A 26,389-nucleotide genomic window follows, 5' to 3' on the forward strand; every position below is an offset into this window, starting at 1 on the left:
GGCTCCAAGACACAGCACTTCTTTCAGTTGCTGAATAACTGCTTTCTGTTCTTTCTAATCAGTTTGCTTCGAAATTGCAAAACTAGAAGCAAGATTATGAGTGTGTTTGTGCCTGCCTGCTGTTGCTTTTAGCTCTATATCAAGACTTCACTTGTGGGTCTATCCTGTGATGTGCAATTGAAAAGTGCAGATGAGTTATGAAGCTGTCATGACCAGGGAGGTGTATAACAAACTCATGGTACAAGTGTTTCTTGTATACTTGGATGCAAGCTGAAAGGCTGCACTTGGAAAAGAAAACAAAACATAATATTTTATTACTGTGTTGGAAACATTATGTAAGTTGGTGGTACATTTTTGCACTGAAATCCATCTGTGGGCCTTGAGGAGTGTTTGATTTACTGAGAGAATTCCACAGCACAGGATGGTACTGGACGCCTTAGGCCAGTGTAAGAGCTGGAGCAGTGTTTTCTCCTCTGCTAAGATTTTGGGTGACAGAGCAGCAAACCTTCCCCAGCGGGCATTAGTGGATTTTTGTCCAGAGGCTTTGTGACAAGAAGCCCAGGATTACCAGGACTTTCTTTAGTCTTGCCCTGTCTGCAGGCCCTAGTGCAGCATTGGTCTTCCAGTATCATCATGGAGCAAGTTACTGCTGCACTGGACAGTCATGGCTGAGCTGTCATTCACCTCTTTGTGTGTGTATTTTCAGTGACAGAAGTCGTTGGTCCAAAGTATCGGAGGACAGTGGGCATCCTCTACCAGACGGCCTTCTCTGTTGGGCTCCTGGTCTTTGATGCTATTGCTTATGCCATCCCTCACTGGCGATGGCTGCAACTCACTGTCACCTTGCCAAGCTGCTTCTTCCTGCTCTACTACTGGTAAATGAACTTTCATTGTACCTCTGCCTACCACCCAGAAGTCACCCTCTCCTTCTTCCCAAGGGTTGATATTGAGGGCCCTTTGGCACCGTTTTTGGTCATGTGTGCCACTTAGTGCAAAATATACAGCATAAAAGGAGAGGAAAATAGGAATCCGACTTCTGCTTAAAAAAGAGACCGCTTTGAAAAACACTGGGAGTGCGTGGTTTGATAGCATATATTATCTCATGAAGTATTTCCTGAAGAAAAAGAAATGCCTTGGTATCTTACACTGGAAAGATGGTTACTGAGAGATTGTTGAATGCTAACATAACTGTAACAGGCTGTTTACCCATTCTTTTAAGGATAAATAGTTCCAGCCTTTTGTGGTCCAACCAAAAGAAAGCATACAGGTTCAGCTTTATTTTGGGTTGTCTCCTCTGTTTTGATTGAAATTTTTCAAGCATTTTGGAGCCTGGATGCGTTGAGAAGTTAGGAATGGTAGAAAGACATTTGTTGTCTTCCTTTTCCCCCCATATTTGTAAATTTGTAAGAAAAGTCTAGCTTGTTTACTACTTCACTGGTGATAGTACAGCTGGAACATGGCTCCCTAAGAGGAGCCAGTTTGTGGTGAAGAGGCTGAATAAAATGACAGCATTACTCTCAGAGCTCTTCCCTGATTTTATCTTTAGCAAACTTATCTCTGCCTTAAGCCACTTTCACAGCTTCTGTTTCAGTTTCAGCAGTGGAATGTGCTACTTTTTGTGGCAGAATGGGGAAGGACACCCCCAGAAAAACCCCAACAAACAAAACCCCCACCTCAACTAAAATGCCTTGTCCAGTTTCTCTATGTGGGAACAGTGTGTAGGCTTTTGTTTTGATATATAATAGCATCCATTCACATTGTAGGTGCCTCCCAGAGTCTCCCAGGTGGCTGATATCTCAAGGGAAAAATGAAAAAGCTATGGAAGTTGTCAGTGCAATGGCTAAAAAAAATCGGAAAAAGATGCCTTCCCAGTTTGAGGTGAGCTCAGGGTTTGCTTGGGCATGTAAGCAGGCATCATGATGGTAGCTTCTATCAGTTTCTTCCAGTAGAGACTTACTCTCCTTTTTGCTGGCTCTTCTGCAGGATATTAAATTTGAAGAGGAAGATAGTGGAAAGCAGAGTCCTGCACTCATTGACCTTGTCAGGACACCACAGATGAGGAAAAACACATTTATTTTGATGTACAATTGGTAAGAACATAATGTTGGAGAGCTGTTTTTGAAGACTCCATCAGGACACAGACCTCTGTTCTCTGACTGATTAACAAAGCCAGGATGCTCTTCTCTGCCCAGGTTCACAAGCTCTGTCCTCTACCAGGGGCTCATCATGCACATGGGAATAGCTGGTGGGAACATCTATCTGGATTTCCTCTATTCTGCGCTTGTCGAGTTCCCAGCTGCCTTCTTCATCCTTGTCACCATTGACCGCATTGGTCGTCGTTACCCCTGGGCTGTGGCAAACCTGGTAGCTGGGGCAGCTTGCCTTGTCACTGCTCTGATCCCGGAAGGTGAGTCACCTGGGATAGGCCATGTGGTGGCTTTCCACCATGGTGTTGCTCCCTAAGAATAGCACCTACCTCTCTCTCCCTTTCACTAAGGTCCAAGCCCAAAGGTCTGTAAGTCCATGTCCACCATAGGGAGCATGGGTCTCCCATGCTGCATTGGGAGAGTTGCTGTGCCACAGCTCATGCAGTGGTGACTGCTCCCATTCCTTCCTTCATGAAGGGAGCTACTAGAGAGAGTCCAGTAGAGGGCCACAAGGATGATCAGGAGTTTGTAGCATCTCTTATGAGGAGAAGCTGAGGCACCTGGGACTCTTTAGCCTGGCAAAGAGAAGACTGAGAAGGGATTGTCTAAATACATATGAATATCTAAAAGGGGGAGGTCATGAGGATGCAGCTGGGCTCTTTTCAGTGGTGGCCAGTGACAGCACAAGGGGCAATGGCTACAAACTAGAACACAGAAGGTTTCACTTGAACCTAAGGAGAAACTTTGTTTTGATGGAAAACTGGCAAATGCAGCCCAAACAGGTTGTGGAGTCTTCTCTGGAGACTTTCAAAACCTGCCGGGAGGTGTTTCTTTGCAGCCTGATCTAGCTGTACCTGTGTTAGCAGGGAGGTTGGACTAGGTATCTCTAGAGGTCCCTTCCAAACCCTATTACTCTGTGATTTATGACAGGTGAAACAAGGTCCCTAAAAAAACAAACCATCAGGTGACTTGGGATTAGAGGTCACCCTAAAATAACAGTGGTGTATTAACTGACACCCGCTAAATTCCTGGGATATTCTTAAATGTGTCAAATGCATTTTCTTGGCAGACATACATTGGCTAAAAGTGACTGCTGCTTGCATTGGGAGAATGGGAATCACAATGGCTTTTGAAATGGTTTGCTTTGTAAGCACTGAACTGTATCCAACATACATCAGGTAGGTGCACCCTCCTCCCCACTGATATTTGGCCTAGAAACAAAGAGTTGAGGCCTATGCATACGTTACGTTTTAGGCTAAATGAAGTTATCCTCAAATGATTCACAACTACACAGACTGCTGAACATAAAAAAAGCATTTAAAATGCTTTTAAAAAGTAGTTTAGTAAAGAAAACTAATGTACTTTAAGGAGGAGTGAAAATTCATGTGATTGAAGTAAAGGGAATGGTGGAGACAAGCATGATGGATGAAGGATCTGAAGTCCCATGTAGTAATTGGATTTGTCTTGCACAAGGGTTAGAGTCATAATCCATCCTTTTCTATCTGCAGTATTTGAGACTAACATCACTCCTTTTTTGTTGAACCAGGAACCTTGGGGTGATGGTCTGCTCTTCCTTGTGTGATATTGGTGGTGTCATTGTCCCATTCATTGTCTATAGATTGGTGGAAGTCTGGCATGATCTACCACTGATAGTCTTCAGTAAGTGCCACTGTACCTTCTTGCTGGCCACTTCTGTGGTGCAACAGTGGGGTGCAAGTTTCAAAGGGAGGGAAACACCACTGAGGCAGGTGCTCCAAGCTCAGAAGAAGCCCTGTTCTATCTGTACAAGCCATAGTCTTCTATTTGTAACAACCTGGTACTTGTTTACGCATTCTTGTCTCCTTCAACAGACAGCAAAGAGCTGAGAAGCATTTTGCTGAGATTAATACTTGATGGATTTGAATCTGATGAATTACTCCATTTCCCTGAGATGTATTGTCTCAGTCCAGGAGCTAAACCCTAGAGTTTCACATAAACGTCTATTTAATGGAGTTTTGCTCCAGCTTTTCCAACACTCTGTTAACTGGCTATTCTCCAGCTATTTGGAAAGAGATTGGTAAATAAGTGGAAGATGAGTGTTTGCAGACTGGTGACCTGAACTCTCAGGTTAGGGTCTTCAAAACTTTTCTGAATCTTTAGATCAGTGCACTACTTATAGAAAAGCATGCAGAATGGCAATATGCAGTTTTTAACAGACAGGACATTTAAGAGGGTGCTTAGTAAATGTAAAATATGGATGCCAAGCATCTTCAAAATGGGTAAATTAAATTGTTCAGGAAATAATACATTCTGTATGTATTTTGTAATCATATGTGAACAGCAGAAAAATGTAATGCATTTCCTGGCATATTCCCATATTTCCTTCTGTGAAGGAAGGGTTGCCTGTGCAGTCTGAGATGCCCTCGTGCAACTGAACTTGGCTCTACATGGCAGCTACATCCTTGAGAGGTGGAATGACAGTTTTGCATATAGCACTTTAATGTGCAGCTCTTGTATGAAGAGTGAAATAAAACTTCATTATGAGCCCTTTGTGTTAGACAGTAGAAAGTGGTGTATATGCTAACAAGCTCTGTGTATCTCTTTGATTTGAAGCTGTTGTTGGGTTGATTGCGGGTGGATTGGTGTTGCTTCTACCTGAAACTAAAGGAAGAATTTTGCCTGAGACTGTTGAAGATATTGAAAACTTTCACAGGTGAGTCAAGATGATGAACTCTTGTCAGCATTCACTGCCTGGAGCTACCTGGGGAAGCCCAGGGCTTTACCTGACTGCCTCTTATGTTTCAAAGAAACTGCTAGTTAATTTCCAGACTTGAGCTTAGAAATATCTTGGACTCTTTTACCACTTGTGTGCCTAAACATCTGAAAACAAGCAGCATAGAATTCTCTGGTCTGTGAATAACTGCACTAGTCATTTAACCTGCAGCCACACTCTAAAAATATTACTGGTGCTTAAAAAAACCTGACTGTGGATCAGAAAAAGAGCGGTTTTGATAGCAGCCACTCATGCAGTGAGTGAAGCACCAGTGAGGAGCTAGAGCAAATCTAGAATATTTAGGAATTAGATGCTCATTTTGTTTGGGGGAGAGGCAAAGTACATAAGGAACTTTGAATCTGAGTGCTCACTGAATACCTCAATTCTGAGTTTGCTGCTCACACTTTGCTATTCTTGCAGGAAAAGTGCTCCAAAGACAAAACAAATCTATCTTCATGTCCAAACATCAGAACCAGCACAAGACTGAAGAAGGCATAACTCTTTCTCGACAGCAGTCTGATTGTCTGCTTTAGTGGACTAATGTAGAAGACAGTTTGGAATAAATACTCTATAAAGAGTCTTGCCTCTTTTTTCTTTTTGGCTACCTACTCTATATTTGCAATGCTATCAACCTTCAGTACCTGGGTTTTGGAAACAATGACTGTAATTTTACTGGTGTTCTCCCTGGCATCATCAGATGGACGGCCTGGATGCAGATGTGGTCTGAAAGAGCACTTTCTGGGCACTGTTCCTGCCCTCTACTGTTGCTGTCAGTGCTGACACCATGCCAACATCGCTGCTATTGGGAGACTCAGGTGCTAATTTTATCCCACCAAACATGGCCACAGAGTCTGTAGTGTATCAGATACTCATTAGGGCTTATTGTTATTGAACTGGCAGAAAATCACATCCTACAGGCCAGTACAAAGCTGATGTGGTTTTCAGCTCCCCTGTTTGTGGGATCAAAACAACATGTTAGATTTTATTTTGAAGTTACTCCACTCCTCTCCCTACTGTCTGGCACCCTGTCATATGTGTTTATAGAAGAAATTGGACCTTTTCCCAGAACTGGAACTGGTCAGGAGACAAACCCCAATCCAGAGAATATACACAAACTGATAAATATGATGTGGATTAAGTGCTTCCAAAGGGCTGTGGAGAGGACCTTTCCACCTTCAGAAGCACAACAGCAGTGGCTTTCCACTATGCTATTGAATGAGATCTACATACCCATATAATTTATTAGGCTCATCTTTCCCTTTGCCACCTCCATCCTTACCCCTGATTAACTAGTTTGGTCTTATGGCATAAGGAAAACAAGTGTACATAAACACCAACATGAATATGCTTTAATAGGAAGGGCATACTGTCCTTTTATTGTTCATGCCACCCACAGTAGGTGTTTGTGATGGGCTTTTTTCCACTGATTCCTGATGATGTTGCAGTTTGATGCAGCTTTCCAGGTCCTGAGGTTTCACTGCCTACAACTGGTATTCACCTTCCTTTTTGTTTTCCAGCTTGTCTAATACCCAGTCAAAATCTGAGGTACCAAATCATAAAAGGCCAGTCTGGGCTTAAAAGTGCTTATGTTTATTTTTTTATATACTTATTTCTCATTATCAAAGAATGGCAAGAGGGGCTTCTGGATGCTCTGGGCTCCTGAAACAGGCTCTGTACTGGAGTTGCCTGCTGCTGCACTGCAGGACCTGTCTCACAAAACCAATCTGCTGATCATCAGAAGCCACAGATGAACTATCTTTACCAAGATTTTAAGTGATGTAGGGGGAATTGTGACAGTAAATCAGTTGATGTCTAGATGCTTGTTTTCACATAGAATCAGGTGTAGCTTGATGGAGGTGAGTTGGCCACATAAATACACTCCCAGTCTCTACAGGAGTGACCTGTGAGTGAGCAGCTTAGTTTTATAACAAGCAAAACAAAGTGTTCCTTCATGACTTTCCCACTCGCATTGTATGAGCAACTGCCCTGGGATGCCAGGATTGTGAATGCGTTCAAAAGCCAAGCATTAAAAATTGTGGAGGGCTGGCCCATGAGGGACTGGAGCAGAAAGGTAGGGAGACTACCTCTGGCTCAGGAAGTCCCCAGGCCACAGACTGCTGGCAGTTGGGAGAGTGCAATGGTGAAAAGATCATCACATTGTTCTGACATGTCCCCTGTATGTGGGGTCAAGAGCTGGGCTTGCTACAGCTGCTCTGCCACTCATCTTTTACTTCCCTGCCTTAACAAAGGCACCTCTGGGGTAAAAGGAATCCTTGAGGTAGTGGAATATGTCCAAAGAAGAGCAAAAAAGATGATGAAGGGTCTAAAGCAGAAGTGGTATCAAAACTGGCTAAGGGAATTGTTTAGTCTGGAAAGAAGGCTGTTCAGGAGAGACCTTATCCCTTTCAACAGCTATATGAAAGACAGTTGCCCTGAAGAGGAGGTCAGTCTGTTTGCCCAACTGACAAGTGGCAGGACAAGATGAAATGGTCTTAAGTTGCACCAGGGGAGATTTAGATTCGATAGTAGGAAAAATTTCTTCACCATTCCTAGAGGTGTTTAGAAGATGTGTAGATGTGGTGCTTAGGGACATGATTTAGTGGTGACTTGGCTAACCTAAATGATTCCATGGTCCTAAATGGACAGCTTCTCTGCTTCTATGATCCTTGTGAGCAGCTTCAGAAGTCAGAACGTGGAGATAAATTGTTTTTTCTTTCTTTGTTTCTTGCCTGTGGAAAAGAAGGGGAAGAGGCAAATGGCAGATACTGCTCTGTGGTAAAGGCACCATATGCCCAGAATTATGCCCTCAATGCAGTAAAACTTGTCCCAGCATGTTTGGGCACATCCCGCCTCCCACCTTCCTTTCCAGAGTGGGTACTCAGCCCAGAGCTGAGGGGAACAAAGGCCCAGGGCACCAGACAGACAGCATGAACAACCCCAACTTACCTTCTGAGGGGTAAACAACTAACGTGCACCCACTGCATGGGATGCTTGTGCTACTGCCAAGTAAGGACATAATTGTAGTCTCACACTTTCTGTAGGCTAAAGCCGCTTGTTGATGAGATGGCCCATTGGCCAAATCCAGCCTTGAGAACCTACAGGTATTACCCTGCCTTGTAAACAAGTCACTCTCTCTTTGCTATCAAGCTTCATAGCTATTAAGCTCCTTGCTATTGCTTCTGTTAAGTTCCGCTTGCACACAAACTAACGGCCTCTGCAGCACAGAGAAGCCAGCACCCCGGAATGGGCCGAGGAGCCTCCGTTTACCCAAGGAGTCGCAAAGGAGGGTCCTTCGCTGGAAGTCCCAGCATCGCATTGGCCAGCCCTGCCGTTTGGAAGAAGAGCCTGCCATGTCTTAAAGAACACTGGACCCCCGAGGGTAAACCTTAAGCTCAGTTGGGGGAGGACTAGCCCTAGTTCGGCAGTCCAAGCGTCTGCTACAGCCATGAGGCAGCAGACTGACGAGCCACAACCGTGTGTGCTTAGCTCGGAAAGCAGGATCAGCGCCCAACCCCATCCTGCATGACCCCGCTCTGTTGTGGGAGAGAAGGGAGCCAACCCCTGAGCGCCCTGCAAACCCCAGGGTAATTTAAAGTGGGGACCCGTGAGAGAGCGTCCCGCCCTCTCCTTTGAACCCATCAAAGGACTGCCTTGTAACCTTAAAACAGGAAAGCAGTCGCCGAGACGAATCGGCATCGCTCGCTCCGTTCGAGCTGAGCCAATGGGAGCTGCCGCTCCGCGCAGCTGCGCCCCTTCCCCGGGGCCGCTGCCCAGGGAGCCAGCGCCGGCCCTGCGAGTACCGAGCTTCCGGCAGGGATCAGCCCCGGCAGCTGCAGTCGCGCCGAGGGACCGCACCGTGCCGTCCTCTCCGCTTCCAAGCAGCAGCTCCAGGAGGGACCGCAGCCCCGAGGGACCGCCGGAGCCCTCTAAGGGAACCTGCCGGCCTCCAGAGAGAGTCTACGTTCACGCCTTCCCCGCCGCTGTAGAAGAGAGGAGGCTGCCCCCTCCCACCAACACCGCCCAGAGCGAAGCCCAGCGTCGCCCCGCGGGCCCGCCAGCGGCTTTCGGCTGCAGCCTCAGCCCCGGAAGCCCCTTCCTCGCACGGACCAGCCCAGGCGCCAGCCCCGGCGTAAACTGGCCAGGCAGCAGCAGCTCGCCATAACCTAGCAACTTGCTTCGCTACAAACAAAAGACCCAGTGTATCTTTCATGTGTGCTGCACCTACTAACATTCAGTTCAAAGCCTCCTGCGTTTAGCTCGCGTGACAATTTCTAGTTCAAGCCTCGGACACATTGTAATCTTTCTGTAGAGTTAAGCAGCCGTGAGCATCTTGTCGAGTCGCCATCTGGTGGACAAGCGGCGAAATTGCACCCGTCGTTATTTTGATCGAAATTAATCCTGTAAATATCCTAATTGGGTTCAAATTGTACACACTAAACCAGTTATGGGATATATCTCACAATCATGCCCTAGGATCTGTATATAAAATAGCGATTAATCGGTTGTTAATAATTCGAAGTAATAAAAATTAATTTTCATAATTTGCAATTAACCTCTTCATCACATCCTCCCATGACCCAGCATTTAATCGCTATGCCTGTATTCACTGAAATATAAATTTAGTGGATGTCTCATCACTGGCACCTTTTTCAAATGAGATTCGATTAATCTGAAGAACATCAGAGTAACAAGTAAATTGGAAACTTTCTGTGGCCTCATTGCAGCTCCACTGCTGTCTGGAAATTCTATAACATGACATTCCCTTCTGTAAAAAATTATTCTGGGTGTATGGTTGTATGCTTTGAGTTTCCATATTTTTCTAGATGTGCCCTCTCCATGCTCTACCCTGTGCTATGTTGCCATTCCTTTCTGGCCAGGTTGGATCATTCTCCTCCCACAACCAATTTTTCACCAGACCAGTAAAAAAGCCCAAACAACCACAATCAGTTTGGGCTCTGCATCAGCTACAGTAAGTCTGAGTAGTGCCTGTGGAGTATTACCATCCAAGAGGTATTTAGAAAGTAGAATAGAATAGAATAGACCAGGTTGGAAAAAACCTTCGAGATCATTAAGTCCAACCTATCACCCAACACCATCTAATCAACTAAACTGTGGCACTAAATGCCTCATCCAGTCTCTTCTTAAACAGTTCCAGTGATGGTGACTCCACCACCTCCCTGGGCAGCCCATTCCAATGACCAATCACTCTTTCTGTGAAGAACTTCTTCCTAACATCCATCCTAAACCTCCCCTGGCACAGCTTGAGACTGTGTCCTCTTGTTCTGTTGATGGTTGCCTGGGAGAAGAGACCAACCCACACCTGGCTACAAACTCCCTTCAGGTAGTTGTAGACAGCAATAAGGTCTCCCCTGATCTTCCTCTTCTCCAGGCTAAGCAACCCCAGCTCCTTCAGCTGCTCCTCATAGGGCTTGTGCTCCAGACCCCTCACCAGCTTCGTTGCTCTTCTCTGGATGCGTTCCAGCAAGTCAATATCTTTCTTAAACTGAGGGGCCCAGAACTGGACACAGTACTCAAGGTATGAGTCATGCTAGAAAGAAAAAGTGCCTGCCTTACTTCCCCAGATTTAAAACAGCATCTCAGCCAATTTTGTCCTCATTGGGTGTGAGCATCTCTGGAGACATGAGCAGTCCCCTCACTGCCACAGCTGCATATCAACCATAACACCAGGGTGTTGAGCAAGGGTGGGGCACATGTGGGTGCACCTAGCACACTCAGGTGCTTAGATGGGACAGTTAATTTTTCAGGAGCATGGTGTGACTGAGGGATGTGTTCCTCAGCTTTACTTTGCACAGGCACAAGAGCCAGCTCAAGTAGGATTTCCATGTCATCTTTCTCCAGGAACCTGTGCCTCTGCCCCTCTGCCTCACCTTTCCATGGCAGAGAGGATGGCTGCTAAAAGCTCCTGCCACTGTGCCAAGGTGCTCTCCTGCTTGAAAGCCTCCATCAGCCGCTTATGTCAGCCAGCTGTGGCAGGAAGGATACCTTTCTCCATGCTGACAGTTGCCTGTCAAGGCAGAATGGCTGCATGCCCTGCCTAAGGAGCAACCAAAACCCAGGCTAATGCTTTTCAGCTGATCTGTGAAACCACACCTTCACCTGTCTGGCTCCCATGTAAAGTATTAGTGAATTCTGGTCATTTTATGCAAGAGAGTCCAGAGATTGATCTTGCTACTGGGGATGAGTTACCCACCAGCCATCCACTCTATTTATATGTCTATTACAAAATCCAGCAGTTCCTTGAAGATGTGCAGTCATTTTTTCCTTAGTAGGTTTTGTGACTGTGAAGGAGAGTTGCTCTGCTATGTGGGAGAGTTCCTAATGTCATACCTGTGCAAATTTTCAGCATCTTCAATGGTCTCAGGCAGACTTTTCCCCTTCATCTCAGGTAGAAGCAAAACCAAGCCGCCATTAATTAAGCTAATCACAGCTGCAAACACAGAACAGGGATCACAAAGGCAACACAATGGTCACATTTGTGATTATTTCCCAGCTCTTAATTAATTTTTGTTGAATCACAACTACCCTGACAGTTGAGTAAGGACTTCTTGAAGTGATTATAACTCCTGTCTTTTTAACTATGTCTTTCTCATGCTGCACATATTTCTGAGGTGCATCTGAGACTTGGAAAGCCGTTCTGGGCCATGGTCCCAGAGGTGGTCTGGCTCCCTTGCTTTGTGCACACAGTGCAAAGGAAACAGATTTGGGCTCTAGCTGTCCAGCTGGCATGGGACTGGGGTGACTCTAACTCTCATCCTTACTTTTGGCTCTATTAGGACATGCACAAAAGTTTGCAACCAGCCCATCTAGCCAATTTCACCTTCTGATTTCATCTTCTAAGTTTTAAGAGCCTGCTATGACCATACTGAGGGCAGATGGTGCATTTGAGCTCAGTGATCTAAATATGTGCAACAGTCAGGGTAGCCCTTTTGGGTTTTTTTTTTGGTTGTTTTTTTTTTAAGATTGATACTCTTAATATTAGAGCTACATGCTGCTTTGCCATAGGATCCTTGACAGACTGGGACTCTGAGGTGGCAGCAAGAAGTGGAGTGTGACTTTTTTGTAGTGAGACAGGAGGCTATCCTACTTGGAGCACAAGTCCTGTAACCACACGGACACAAAAGGGGCAGGACCAAAAGATGTTCCTTCCTTGGGGAAGGCTCAGCAGGAAGTCAAAGACTTCTTCTGCAGAAAAGGCTAAGGGATGGCCTTGGCACAACTTCCAAACACCCACACATGAAACAGACTTACCAGTCTGTGCCTTACATGTGTACACACACATACATATATACACATCTCTGCTTCTTTTTAAAAGGCAAGAAATAGCTCACCAAACTCACTCATCTAAGCTGTGACCAGCTGACCCACCTCATAGCTCTTACCAAAGATGACCAGGGGCAGTTCGTGCCAGAGTTCTGCTAGTCTATACACAAGGAAGGGTGTTATGATCCCACCAAGATCACACAAGGAAGAACAAACAAGGACTCCCAGGTTCCTGCAAAGTTGGACAAACATGTGCATGCTCACAGCTCTAACTAGAGATGCCTCAGCTTTGCAGCCCAGCACACTGGCAGAACCTGCAGCATCTGGGAACAGGCTGTAAAGAGTGGGTCAGAACCCTGCCCAGGGGATGTGCAGCTGATGGGAGAAGGGTTGGATTGTGACCCTCGTGGAGAGAAAGTGAGATTACACCCTGCGGCTTAGAAAGGGGGTTAGAAAGGCCCTGCCCCCTGCTGTGGTGAACGTGCTCTAAAGAAAGCAAGTGCAGAGCATTCTCCCGTAGAGAAATAGTGCAAGTGTGAGGACAGAGAGAGTTACACAAGGCAATGCATTAAAACCGTCCCTGTACTGGAACAGGGAGATTAATGAACATTTGACTTCTGGTTTACTGAAGGGTACAGGAAGGGGAACCTGCAGGATGTTTGGGAAGGTTGCTTAAACATCCTTTCAGAAACCTGCTTCCTCAGTGCTGGGCTCTGAAGTGGGGAAGGATCTTTGGCCATGGAAAGCAGTGGATTTCTGCTGCACCACCCAGGAGTTCTCCTCCACCTTACTGAGGTGTGTTTTACACACGCAAACACCTTTTCCAGGGCAGTACATGAGTCACAGACTCCTCAGCTGCATCCACAGCCTTGAGCTGACCTCTTGTGATCTCTTTAAGAGAAACACACAGGGTTTTTGCCAACTAGCAGCAAATTATGCACTTACCTGAGGAATGTTGGATACAGCTCGGGATTTACCAGACAAATGATTTCGTAGCACATGGTAATTCCCATTCTGCCCAAGCAAGCTGCAGCCATTTTAAGCCAATAAAGAGCTGGAAAGACATTTTACACATTAAGGTAGGAATACAAAACCATGTTTCTTTTTGCTCTTGGCATAAAATGTCATTAAAGATTTAATTTAAGAAACCAGTAAGATTGCTGTCATAAAAGGTCAAGGGAACAGCACTTGATGGTGTTCCCTTTCATTCAATAAGGAATTTATAATGCAGTTGTCTTGTGATTCCAGCAAATAACCAAGATTTTAGACTTTCATAGGCTGCTGTCACAGAGACAAGAAATCAATAATACAAAATAATTTGAATTATCCAGTGCATTAACCAAATGCTTATGCCAGAAACCTCTTCATGCTTACAATGAAATGAGACAGAGGGCAGCTGCATTGTTTAGCAGTTGAAATCTGCTTCTCAGTAAAATACTCTGTGCTATTGCACAGAGACTCCTGATGACTTTCAGGCTGGGACAAGTTTAGATTGTGCCCCTGTCTCTGTGTGTGTGCTCTACAATTGTTTTCACACCTGGAGCTATAGAAGTCTGTGCTGTAGTGCTGTAAATAAATTATTATCTTAGCCCTCTGCATAGAGTCAGTACAAGACACCTTCGCATGCCATGTGGGATTTTAGACCCCAAACTGACCTTGGATTGTGGCTTCAGCTGCTTCTATTAGTGCACAAGAAGCATTCAGTCCCTCCCTCATCTAATCAGCTAAGGGATGCAACAGCCCAGAGCAGTATTTTACTGCTGGTAAGCCCTGCTGGCAGAGCCTCTCCAAAGCTGAGATAGCAGTGTTGCATGTGTTTTGGAGCAGCTGCAGATGTGGGAGCCCAGGAGTGTCCTTACTCCCCCACCAGGGCTCTGTCTGCCGTGTTGTCCCCTGCAGAGCCAGCCTAGGTGAAAAAAACAACCGACCTTTTGTGGAGAGCTAGGCTGCCATGGGCTTTGAAGGTGGCTCAGCTCAGGGCTGGTGAGAAGTCTAGGGTCTCTGTTGGTGGGTGCTGCTGTCAAGCCTGGTGGGCTGAGCCAGCTTGGTAGCAGTGTCTTCATTGGCTCTGACTGTCACTGCTGTAAGGCTCTCACCCAGCTACTGCTGCTCTCCGTAGCCTGTCACAGGCAGCAACAATGAGCTCATGAGGTTCCCACCCTTGCACTCTCCCAGCAAGGCTCAGTGGTCCCTTGTGTAGTCCCTGCACTCCCCAGCCACTTGTTGAGATAAGTTTCTATTGCCTGGACATTTTGGCTTTTAAAAAAAATCTATGACATTTTTCTGTAAAATGTTGTGGTTTTAGGCCTTGTCTCCCCACAAACTGATAGTTGTGTGGCACTATTACATCTGTGGTTTCAGTATAGTTGTACTCCATGAAGTAAAAGGAAAGAAATTTAATTTAATGGCCCTTAAGGGACATAATGCTTTGAGGTTAGGGTCCCAGTGAGAATGCTTAGCTAAACAAAAGCCAAGTGCCTGTGGTGGTTGCTCAACATCCTGCATTTATGGCAGCAGCACTGTTGATCTGTAGATACAGAAAGCACCCAGACAGTGTTTGCAGTGTGTGCATGTGCCCATATGATTTGCCTTTTCAGAATCAGAAACCGGGGGGTTTTGCATGAAAACTCTGAGCTGTGCATTCAAATCTAAACTTCATGTCAGAGAAAAATTGCAGACTTATGTTATGCCTTGTGCTCTAGGAGCTGCAGGCTGGCCATCTGATTTGTTGCCATTTGGGAAATGTAATTCTCTCAATTTCTCCAGCCTCTCACTAGCTGGTATAAATACTGATGGTGGGACATACATTAGCTTCTATGGTATTTGTCTTCATTGGATTACGAAACTGACATAGGCCAGGTTAGCAAAGATTGGTTTCCATTTTCCTCAGCAATAATGAAGAGACAGGGTTAGAATTCATAGCCAGAGGAGGTCTGTATTACTCACTGTCTGGCATTAACGCTGTAAGGAGGCAAGCACCACCTGCAATCAGGTTTGCTGCGGACCAGGGGTAACGGCGACCAATGCGATCTAGTGTTAGCATGAGGATGAAGGCAGCTGGGAACTCGACAAGTGCAGAATAAAGGAAATCCAGATACACATTCCCAGAAGCTATTCCCATATGCATGATGAGCCCCTGGTAGAGGACGGAGCTTGTGAACCTGGGCAGAGAATAGGGTGCAGATGAAGCCAAACCCTCTGGGAGAGAGTTTATGCAAAGAACTGAGATTCACAGCTGGTTGGGAGCAATCCAGGCTTAAATCAACAAAGATGACTTAGGGCACTGCATCACACACCTCCATTTGGGCTGCAAAAACCTTCCCTTACCAACTGTACATCAAAATGAAGGTGTATTTTCTCATCTGAGTTGTCCTGACCAGGTCTAGAAATGAAGGTTTCAGCTTTTCTCCAACTTCATCTTCATAACTGAGACTCTAGGAGCACAAGTGACAGAGGAACAAGAGATTACAGTGGGTAGGGGAGAGGGTGATAAATACTGCAACAAATTTTCCTCTGGATTAATGGGAGGATGAAATTTTCATTTGCCAGCTAAAGAACTGAAGACAAAATAATTTCTCCAGAGCATTTTGGGGAAAGGATATATGAAAATTTATGTAGCTTTCATATCTGTGCAGTCCTGTGTATGAGACTGCTGCACGGGATGAAGCAGCTTAAAAAAAAAAAGAATAAGGATGATCTAGAATTTTGAGACATGAGATTTGGCAAATTTACTGTTGGTTGATACTACTTCAGGGATGAATTTTACTATTTTACTTTTCTATTGTCTGTTTTGGCAAGCTTCTTTTCCCAAGTATGCTCTGCAATGGTCCTAGGCAGTCAAAGAGAAAAAAACCTTACTTGCCTTTCCTTTAGAGAACTGCAATGCTTTTGACTGTCAAATTGCTCCCTACTCTAAACCAAAAGCAATCATAAACCCATAACATGATGTGCCCCAAGGTTTGCATATATGCAGCAAAGGCAGTTCAGTCACCTGGAAGGAGAGAGGCAGCTTCCTCTTATTTCCCTTTGCAATGTACTTAATAACTTCCATAGCTTTGTCATTTTGCTTTTGAGCTATGAGCCACCTAGGGGACTCTGGCAGACACCTGCAACACATACAGCATGACAGCTACAGGGAGGGAAAATGCAGGTTACTGGTACACAGAAAATGAAAAGGGAACTGAGTTTCTCAGACTATGATCCTGTGATGTATTGAATATCCAAGGGTGACACTGAATTCCATTGTAATGCTGTCTGTCAGTGACTGCACACTGATTTGTGCAATGACAACATAACCTGCCTTTTTGTTGTTTTTTTTAATGACTAAATCAGTTTATTATCATTTGGAACCATTATCCTGAGACACATTTTGTTGACATGTTTTAGAAATTACTAACAGCTGCAAACGTGATCCTTCTGTTTGTCCTTGTTAAAATTAAACTTCAAAAAAACCCCAAACAAACCACCCTCAACCCAAATTTTTTCACTCAGTTTGTTTGCAAATAGCTAACAGAAGTCTGTGGATTGCATTAAAAAAAGAAGTTATTTTTAGTTGATGATTAGACAAACTTGCATCTCACAGTAGGTCAAGTTGTGTTCAAGAAATAAGGACTTATTATTCTGTGATGAATGGCAACAACTCCAAACAAAGAAGCATTACAACAGGATTCAGACAGTCACTTACTCTTAGATGATTCAGACTAAGTGTCTAGCTGAGGCAACAAAACCACAAAAAAATGCCAGATCTGATCTGATGTAGTTTTGAAAATCCTCCATGTCGCGCTGCAGCAGATGGCTCTGCCGATGCCTCAGTGCCCAGTTACAGTCTCCTGGTTTTGGCTCATTGTTACTGTGAGTTCTAAGAGCAGTCACTTACCAGTAAGTGAGCAGGAGGAAGAAATTGGGCAGTGTCACTGTGAGCTGGAGCCACCTCCAGTGTGGAATCACATAAGCCAGAGCAGTGAGGACGAGGAGTCCCAGACTGAAGGCAAGCTGGTAAGTGATGCCAACTGCCCTCCGGTAAGTGGAGCCAACAAATTCTGCAACTGCAAATCATATGAGAGAAATAAATGGATTTGGAGAGTCAAGGGAGTGTAAATCCTGTCAGCTAGAAACATGTGGAGCTCCTATATGTGGCTTTGTGGTGCTGTGCAGGCATGGATTTGGATGGTAAAGTTTAAATTGCAGACAAGTCCTTCCTCCTCTATTCAGCTGGGAACTTTGTCTCTGCCTTCAAGGTTGTCAGGCTCTCACCCATTAACAAAGGATAAACATTACTTTCTTCTTGCACCTCGTTCTAGCTAAGAACTAAATGGGAAAGTGAAATACACAACTGGCATTTGTTTGCTTTAATTTCCCTCTTCCTGCATGGCTTGGGAACAAAATCTCCCTATCTGCCAAACATGTGAAACAGTACAACAAAAATGGTTCTGGTACCAAGGGTGTGAAACACCAGTGTTAACCTCTCACAACACCATTTGTTGCCTTTCCCAGTGTCATACATTCTTGCAGCATTTTCAATTACTTCTTGTCTTTTGACCTTGTCCTTCATTTTATCATGTTCCTCTCTGGGTACAAACACTCCCTAGTATTCAGAGCTGCCTCCTTGTCATTCCATTTATGTCTACAGGCTTGTGCAAACTTGGGTCTTATACAACTATATTTAAGCAAAGAGGTGCAGTCTGGCAGTGAAAACCACAGTGTCACTGTCTGCTCTTGTTGCACACAGTTCCTTAAAGATGGGATGGCACAGGGTTCAGCTCTGCTGCAAAGCACAAGACTGCTGCCCAGGATGTGTAATTGCAAGAAACCGTTAACTGAGGACGTAGCCTGTCAGCCAGCCTCCCTTGCTGACCAGTCCCTGTAGCAGACGGAAGATCACTGTCCAGGCGTAGCTTGGTGCAAGGGCCATGAGAACCCCTGAGACCGCATTGATGAAGATTGTGGCCAGGAGGCAGAGTTTACGGCCAAACCTGCAGAAGGAAAGAAGAAAGAAGAAGAAAGAACTTGACTGCTGGTAGGGTAGGGTGGTAAACCAAATGATTCAAGGAGGCTGGAGATGATCCCTGTCCCCCTTTTCTCTGTTCATTTTGAGCGGGAGTCTCTATTTGCTCTTTCCTTTGCAATATTTTTCAACTGAATGGAAGGTCAAGGGAATCCCCTGTCCTGTGGTTTCAGGCTGTTGCTCACTTCTGGTTGACTCAGCTAATGAGTTCAGGAAATGCTCTAATATGGCTCTTCAGCCTACCTTTCAAAGATGAAATAGCTTTCTAATGGGGATCTTGTTTGATAACTGTGACCTTTACCTATTTTTTCATCAATCTTGAACTCTTCTTGAAGAGAGTTGGGTACATCTCTGTTATTTGTTATTCCCTGTATCACTGCAATTCATGGATAGTCAGAAATAAATTATTTCCAAAAGAAACAAGTTCACTGGAACACTGGAGAGACATTTGTTTTCTAGCTGACAGAGATGTATTAGCCAATGTCCACTAACAAAAATAGCACAATAAAGCTTACGACCCTAGACTTTAGGCGTGCAGATTTTGATCGCTTCAGGGATCTGCTAGCCAAAGTGTTGTGGGACAAAGCCCTGGAGGGAAGAGGGACCCAGGACAGCTGGTCAGTATTCAAGGACCACCTCCTCTGTGTCCAGGAGCTCTGTATACCAACAAAGAGAAAAGCAGGTAAGAATGCTAGGAGGCCTGCCTGGATGGGCAAGGAGCTACTGGACACACTATTACTTAAAAAGAAACTCTGCAGGAAGTGGAGAGAAGGACAGGTAGAACAGGGGGTATATAAGGAAGCTGCCCGAGCAGCAAGAGACCTGGTTAGGAAAGCCAAAGCAGAGTTCAAATTGAATCTAGCCAGGGAGGTTAAAGGGAACACTAAGAACTTCTACAGGTATATTAATGGGAAGAAGAAGACTAGGGAAGGTGTAGGCCCCCTCAGAAAGGAAAATGGTGACATGGTCACAAGTGATGAGGAAAAGGCTGAGGTACTTAATAACTTCTTTACCTCAGTCTTCACTGCAAGGGCCTCTAGCCACACTCCTGATGTTATGGAAGACAATGCCAGGGACGGGGAGGAAGAACTGCCCATTGTAAGTGAAGATCAGGTTCGTGATCATCTGAAGAACCTGAAAGTGTTCAAGTCCATGGGACCTGACGGGTTACACCCACGGGTACTGTGAGAACTGGCAGAGGAGGTTGCTAAACCCCTCTCTATTATATTTCAAAAGTCATGGCAATCTGGGGAAGTCCCCACAGACTGGAAAAGGGGAAACATTGCCCCCATTTTCAAAAAGGGTAAGAAGGAGGAACCAGGGAACTACAGGCCAGTCAGTCTCACCTCTGTGCCCGGAAAGATCATGGAGCAGATCCTCCTGGAGGCACTACTGGCTCAAAAGAATAGTGAAGAGGTGATTGGGAACAGTCAGCATGGCTTTGCCAAGGGCAAATCCTGCCTGACCAACCTGGTGGCCTTCTATGAGCAGGTGACAAAATTAATAGATGAGGGGCGAGCAACTGATGTCGTTTACCTGGACCTGAGCAAAGCCTTTGACACTGTCCCGCACCACATCCTGGTCTCCAAACTGGTGACACATGGGTTTGATGGGTGGACCACTAGATGGATAAAGAACTGGCTTGATGGCTGCACCCAAAGAGTGGCTGCCAATGGGTCCATGTCCCAGTGGAGGCCAGTGACAAGCGGAGTCCCTCAGGGATCAGTCCTGGGACCTGTCTTATTCAACATCTTTGTGGGGGACATGGACAGTGGCATTGAGTGCACTCTCAGCAAGTTTGCTGATGACACCAAGCTGTGTGGTGCAGCAGACACGCTGGAGGGAAGGGATGCCATCCAGAGGGACCTTGACAGGCTGGAGAGGTGGGCACAAGCCAACATCATGAGCTTCAACAAGAGCAAGTGCAGGGTCCTGCAACTGGGTCGAGGCAATCCCAGGCACAAATCCAGTCTGGGCAGTGACTGGCTGGAAAGCAGCCCTGAGGAAAGAGACTTGGGGGTGCTGGTGGACAAGAAGCTCAACATGAGCTCTCAATGTGCACTTGCAGCCCAGAAAGCCAATCAGATCCTGGGCTGCATCAGGAGAAGTGTGGCCAGCAGGTCGAGGGAGGTGATCCTCCCCCTCTGCTCAGCTCTGGTGAGACCCCACCTGGAGTCCTGCATCCAGTTCTGGAGCCCCTATTACAAGAGGGATATGGACGTGCTGGAAGGTGTCCAGAGAAGGGCCACAAGGATGATCAGAGGACTGGAGCACCTCTCCTATGAGGACAGACTGAAGGAGTTGGGGCTGTTCAGTCTGGAGAAGAGAAGGCTCCGAGGTGACCTAATTGTGGCCTTCCAGTATCTGAAGGGGGCCTACAGAAAGGCTGGGGAGGGACTTCTCAGGATCTCAGGTAGTGATAGGACTAGGGGGAATAGAATGAAGCTGGAGGTGGGGAGATTCATGCTGGATGTGAGGAGGAAGCTCTTCGCCATGAGAGTGGTGAAGCCCTGGAATGGGTTGTCCAGGGAGGTGGTTGAGGCCCCGTCCCTGGAGGTGTTTAAGACCAGGCTGGACGAGCCTCTGGCCAGCCTGATGTAGTGTGGGGTGTCCCTGCCCATGGCAGGGGGGTTGGAACTAGATGATCCTTGTGGTCCCTTCTAACCCTGACTGATACTATGATACTATGATACTATGATACTATGATACTATGCCAGCCAAAAAATAGGGCTTCTTTTGTCTGTAATAACATCAACAGATCCCATCACTCAAACTTTTGTCCTGTCATGGGGCTTAAGTACAGGCATTTTTTTCTTATGTTAAAGTCCACCCCAAGAGAATTTTATCAGACATTGAGAGGAACCTTCTCCCAGTGCTCCAGCCCTGAAAGGCAAATGTGCAATGCTCCATGTTAGCACTGACCTCAGGAACTCTCTAGGGACACGGAAGTGCAATTTCCAAGACACCTGTGACTCTTGAAAGTCAGCTCCCAGATGTGTGTCCAGATGCAAATTGAGTAAATGAGTAGGTCTAATTCCTCAGAGAGGAACACATTAGGAATGTATGAAAACTTCTCCTGAATCACTTGAAACATTCACAGCAGTTTTCTCAAGTGTGGTGGGTTCCATCAGTCTCATGCATAGTAAAAGTAGCGCTCAGTTGCACTCAGGCTATTGAACAAGAAGGGGATGGATATCTCAGATCCAGCAAACAGAATTCATGGGCCTTTTCTCCAGTCCCTGTACTAAATGTGAAGATTTTTTATTTGTTTTTGCCCTAAGCACAACACACTGTGTTGCTCTCGGGTGTCTGCAGTGCAGGGACCACAGTGAACTAGGGCAGGATGGTGGTAAGCAGAGCAGTAGAAAGCCCCTAGATGCTAGAGCATTCATGTGCTTTATCTTAGCAGCAATGACCTCCTACTCCCTCATATTATTTCATACTTTTGCTTGATAATAGACATTTTGTTCAGTGCTGTCTCATGTCCTGTCATGCCTAGGTGAGTAGCTGCTATATATCCTCACCTTTGCATCCCGTAAGCTGAGTACTGGGGAAAAGGGTGGAATACCTCCAAAATCATTAGACAACTGGCCAGATTAGATGGATAGTATTAACAGCCAATGAAATTGTTTAGAAGGGGTGGATTGTGGTGGTTTCAGGCTATGCCTTTAAAATTTAGTTACAGATTTTGAGCAGAAAAGTAGAAAAATATAAATAAATCACTGTTGGGTGTGAAAAGGAAAACAAAATATTATTCTGAACAAATTCATTGGATAAATATCTAGTATAAGATGAGTTGTACCAAAACAATTCTCTCCTTTTCCGATCTCTGCTGTTTGCTTTGCTTGGGAGGGATTAACCTGTTTGTCAGCTGACCTTGGCTTAATTGTTTAGTTAAGTCTAACCCACTGCTTTCTCTCTGCTCCGCTCTCTCTTGTGGGACAGGTTGAGTTCACTTTGCATTTTGCTACCATGAAAGAAAAAAATCTCTTTGGTAGTGAATGTGATGACTCTCCATGGAGCGAACTCAGAGGCCATAAAAGTGGATCGACATCATGATGTTTCGATTACTTCCTTGGTCACAGCCGCCTTTCCAAACAGGGAACCACCATCCACACCTTTGTAAGTGGCACATGTGCCTTTTGAATCAAGTTTTAATTGCATTTTTCCCTCTTTGACTTGTGAAGGTTGTTCAGCTACATGCAGAAAGCAGATATAACCAGATGAAACAGTTCATCTTACACCTCTGTGCATACAACCTACCTGTCTGCGATGTAGCCAATACTCATGGAGCCAATAAAAAACCCAGCATTCACACATGACTGGAAGAGGTCCAGCTTCCAGGAGTCCTCACACACCAGGTTAAACTGCAAGGGTAGCCACAGTTAGAACAGGAACATTTAACACAGAACATGGCTATTCAGTAGGGAGACCAGTGACACACTACTAGAAAATGGGCTCTGGTGAAAAAACCCTCTAGGCTCTTAAACTGACAGCTGCAATCCATCTTGTCCATATTTTCCCAGAACTGGTGGGAAAGTTACACCCTGGAAAATGATTGCGCAATGACTCTTAAGGAGAGTAAGAAAACAAGAGAAACACCAAATGAGCAAATTAAAAAGTTCAGAAAAATCTACCCCACTCCCCCCTATCCGTCTGCTTGAAATTTGGAGGACACTGGAACATCATTTCCTTCCCAGATGCCAAGGCCTATCTGTATCTGTGTGTTATATTGTTGTGTGTAAGTAGTGCCAGGTGTGAGGGGTGTCAGGGCTGCCATGAGCCCTGTTAGAGGGGAGAGAAGAGGTGGCTGTCCTGTTCCTCATTAGGACTGGCAAAATGCCCAAGATTTGGTTGACCTTTGTCTAAAGTGAACTGCTTCTCCATTACTTGGTTTTGGTTTACAATTAACAGACTACCAGCAATCACCCAGCAAGGAGAGGTAAACTGGTATTAACTTCTCTATAGCTGGAAATACTCATTCAAGTGTAACTGTACTTCAGCCCAGAAAAAGCATGATTGTCTCTGGCTGCATATTTTAGCTCTTTCTAATCTGGACAAATTTGCTGGGGCTGCACCACACAGTTCATAAGTGGTTTCCCTGACTCAGCTGATGCAGAGGAGGGCTGGGAGTGCTCTTCTCTGCCTCCACCCAGCAGTCCCAAGGGACAATGATGATGGTGAAGCAAGGGAATATGAATACCCTGCCCCAGGAAGCTGTGAAGTATCCAGCACTGCAGTTTTATTAAGAATGTGTTACAGAAGCAGCTGCTAGGTGCTAGGTGATTTAGGTATAATTAACACAAGTTTGGGACTGGGGAGAAGTAGAAAAGATCTCTTTTGAGGTCCTTACTATGTTTCAGGTGTCTCTGAGGCTTTTAGACTGTTAATACTGGTTTGCACAATTTGCAGTTTTTCTCATTCTAAACTCTCTCATTTAAGTAGTGTAAGTTGGAAAAAAAAAAAAGAATGTTGCTAACTCATTATCTGACAAAATTAGCTCCATTTACTTCTTGTTCATTACACTATTCATTTTATCTCCCAAATGAGAAATTCCTCGGTTTGGGCCACAAGGTATTGTCCTAAATTTTGTGACTGAAATACTGAATTATGAGGACAGCTGTTGTCCAGCTGATGGCAAGCTTGCAGTACTAACCTGCCAGGAGAATCAATAATTTCCCATTATTTATCCATATAAATCTTTGCTCATGCTCTGTGCCAAAAGCAAACTTTACCAATCCAGTATTGCCCAGCTCTGTCTTACCTCAGTCACGAGAGAGGTCCCTGGGGAGTCATAGACCCAGCCATCCTGACAGAGATCAAGGGGGACAGTGGTCCTGTTGCCCATAAGGCTGTAAAGGGGGTCAGTGCAGCTGATACCTGTTGCATTCCAGTCCACTTCATACCTCCTGCAGCGACTGCTGAAACCAACCCCATGGCCATGCCACTCAGGAACTGTATGATTCAGCTGCTCCTCCAGGCTCCAGCCACACCGCTGGCTCAGCTCAGCCACCCCAGGACTGGAGCAGCGATGCTCAGGGGTGAGCCCAAAGAAGATGACACCCACATATATTGGGGTGAAGGCAGCAGATAGCAGGCATAAAACAAAGAGGGTTTGTTTCTGGAAGAAGCCAAATTCTCCAATCTGTTCTAAAATGTCATCCAGAGTTGGCATCTTTGTATGTTGCAACTCATTAAACTATCTCAGTTGCTTTCCAGGGCTTTGCTCTTTGCTGCGTGCTAAATAGCAGCCAGAGTGTTTGCTCAAAACTCATAAACAAATAATTAACTTTGTCAATTGTCAAGTCATGCATCACAACCCTTGTTTCTCAAACACCATTTCTAAACACACCTTGGCTCTCCCATTTTGGCCTCTGTTACTTTGTTTTGCATATGACACATCCAAGCTGAAATCTTAGATTATTGCCATTTCACTCTGTCACTGAAAGTCTGTAGGTGAGAATTGCTTTGTCCAAGGCTGTAAATATTATGAAAGCACTGTTGTCCCTTCTATGTATACAACTGGAGAAGCTTATACTCAATATTACACTGAGTGACCACTTGCATGCTGCAAGTGCAATGTAGAGAAGACACAACAGGACAGATTTTAGGCATCTGATAACTAAAGAATATTGTTGTGCTCCAAATGTGAAGCAATCCAGTCACCACAGTAAGTGCTGACACTTTTGAGTCAGAACTGCCCAGACGTAACTTGTAGAAGTTCAAACATGACTGTCCCAAACCCAAGGAGCTGAGAGTAGTCTGAAGATTGGTCATCAGCCCTTGCATACCCACCCTGCTCTCTACTTCTTGCCCTGCGCTCTGGGGAGACTGCAGGCAGAGGCTGCTGTAAAATAGCCCTCCCTCACCAATATTTTACAGTTATTTCATGTGAATTTGTCAGACACTGTTAATGTGGAAAAGCAATGGAGAAATTCTCAGCCTCTTTTTCTGAGGGGAATGATTCATGTCATGTTCCCATAGCTGCAGCTGCATAAGGTCTTTTCATGTTGTCTCTTGAGTTCCTGCACTGTAAACAATTAGTTTTTGTCAAACAATTTAAGTAATGATGGTAGGCTGGAAGAATGTCAGTGCAGCTGAACATTAACAGCATGGACTTGGACAAAACCCATCTATGGGCAAAGACATCTGCCTGCAAGTTTTCTGCAGAGAGGTTTTGTTGTGGGAACCCAAAAAGGGGATGATAATGAAATGTTTAGATGGCCTTCATGTCTGTGAAGCCCTGGAGGTGATAAGAGATGTTGTACCTCCAAACCATGTGAGAAAAGGGAGTGAAAAATAACAGTGTTGCATCTTTGAAATGGATGGGAAGGCAACTGGGGAGAAGGGCACCTGTTAAAATAAAGTGAAATCAGTGGGCTTAACGAGGCAGGCTGTGGGAAAGTGGAACTGTAACATTCACATATGTCTCAATAGCTACAGGCTCCACACGTCTGAGCCATTTCTCCCACCCTGTGGCAGTGTTCACCTCCTCACAACTGCTTTGTCAGTTGTATTTCTGCTCCCCATGCTGAGACCAGTGGGCCTGGGATCATGGATGCCTCAGGGAAAACCACATTTTATTACCTTTCTTTCTAAGGCTTATAACAGCCTTCCAGTACCTAAAGGGGGCTTGCAAAAACTCGTGGAGAGGGAACCCTTGAGCTGCTGTCCCTGAGTTAACCTCTCCTGAGGAGCACTCTGAGTTTTATGAAGCACAAAACTAAACAATTAACCTTGGAGGAAAACAAAGGTGATAAATAATGTGCTATTTTAAAGGGCTATTAAATAACTTGTCCTGATGAATTGCAACAAGCATAGTCCAGAGAAGAGCAACAAAGTTGGTGGTAGGTTTGGAACACAAGCCCTATGAGGAAAGACTGAGGGAGCTGGGGTTGCTCAGCCTGGAGAAGAGGAGACTCAGGGGTGACCTTATCACTCTCTACAACTACCTGAAGGGAGGTTGTAGACAGGCGGATGATGGTCTCTTCTCCCAGGCAGCCAGTACCAGAACAAGAGGACACAGTCTCAGGCTGCGCCAGGGGAGGTTCAGGTTGGATATTAGGAAGAAGTTCTACACAGAAAGAGTGATTGCCCATTGGAATGGGCTGTCCAGGGAGGTGGTGGAGTCACCGTCATTGAAGGTGTTCAGGAGGAGACTTGATGGGGTGCTTGGTGCCATGGGTTAGCTGTTTGGGTGGGTTG

The 26,389-nt window shown here is 45.4% G+C and overlaps 2 protein-coding genes across 3 annotated transcripts in view; one reads left to right on the top strand and one right to left on the bottom strand.

Moving 5' to 3' along the window:
- Positions 1-5,487, top strand: part of LOC137448309 (solute carrier family 22 member 2-like) — a 10,153-nt gene extending 4,666 nt beyond the window's left edge. Inside the window, exons 4-11 of the mRNA XM_068152719.1 lie at positions 707-875; positions 1,764-1,878; positions 1,984-2,090; positions 2,193-2,407; positions 3,217-3,325; positions 3,694-3,806; positions 4,740-4,839; positions 5,320-5,487. Of these exons, the coding sequence (XP_068008820.1) occupies positions 707-875; positions 1,764-1,878; positions 1,984-2,090; positions 2,193-2,407; positions 3,217-3,325; positions 3,694-3,806; positions 4,740-4,839; positions 5,320-5,386 (995 nt within the window). The 3' untranslated portion in view covers positions 5,387-5,487. The remainder of the gene's footprint in view (positions 1-706; positions 876-1,763; positions 1,879-1,983; positions 2,091-2,192; positions 2,408-3,216; positions 3,326-3,693; positions 3,807-4,739; positions 4,840-5,319) is intronic.
- A 981-nt stretch (positions 5,488-6,468) lies between these two features.
- LOC137445642 (solute carrier family 22 member 2-like) lies at positions 6,469-24,378 on the bottom strand. 2 transcript variants are annotated; one of them, XM_068147532.1, is made up of 11 exons: positions 23,949-24,378; positions 22,448-22,551; positions 17,998-18,152; positions 17,057-17,225; positions 16,172-16,286; positions 15,508-15,614; positions 15,127-15,341; positions 13,126-13,234; positions 12,300-12,412; positions 11,248-11,347; positions 6,469-7,628 (listed from the first exon to the last, which is right to left on the bottom strand). In XM_068147532.1, the coding sequence occupies exons 1-11, from the start codon at positions 24,357-24,359 to the stop codon at positions 7,511-7,513; spliced, it is 1,716 nt and encodes a 571-aa protein (XP_068003633.1). In that variant the 5' UTR covers positions 24,360-24,378; the 3' UTR covers positions 6,469-7,510. The 2 variants fall into 2 exon arrangements, with proteins under 2 accessions (XP_068003633.1, XP_068003643.1); XM_068147542.1 differs by lacking the exon at positions 6,469-7,628 and having other exon boundaries at positions 11,263-11,347; positions 12,286-12,412.
- Between the last annotated feature and the right edge of the window lie 2,011 nt (positions 24,379-26,389).

This window comes from Melanerpes formicivorus, unplaced genomic scaffold (genome assembly GCF_026170545.1).
Source record: "Melanerpes formicivorus ecotype bairdi unplaced genomic scaffold, bMelFor1.0.p_v2 SCAF_2, whole genome shotgun sequence".
NCBI classification, from domain to species: domain Eukaryota; kingdom Metazoa; phylum Chordata; class Aves; order Piciformes; family Picidae; genus Melanerpes; species Melanerpes formicivorus.

Coding starts and splice junctions, on each gene's coding strand:
- LOC137445642 (XM_068147532.1), bottom strand. CDS start 24,359: ATGCCAACTCTGGATGACATTTTAGAACAGATTGGAGAATTTGGCTTC. Junction 22,552..23,948: donor GGACCTCTCTCGTGACTGAG/GTAAGACAGAGC, acceptor CTACCCTTGCAG/TTTAACCTGGTGTGTGAGGA. Junction 15,342..15,507: donor TTCATTTTGATGTACAGTTG/GTAAGGGAAGGT, acceptor TTCTCTGCCCAG/GTTCACAAGCTCCGTCCTCT.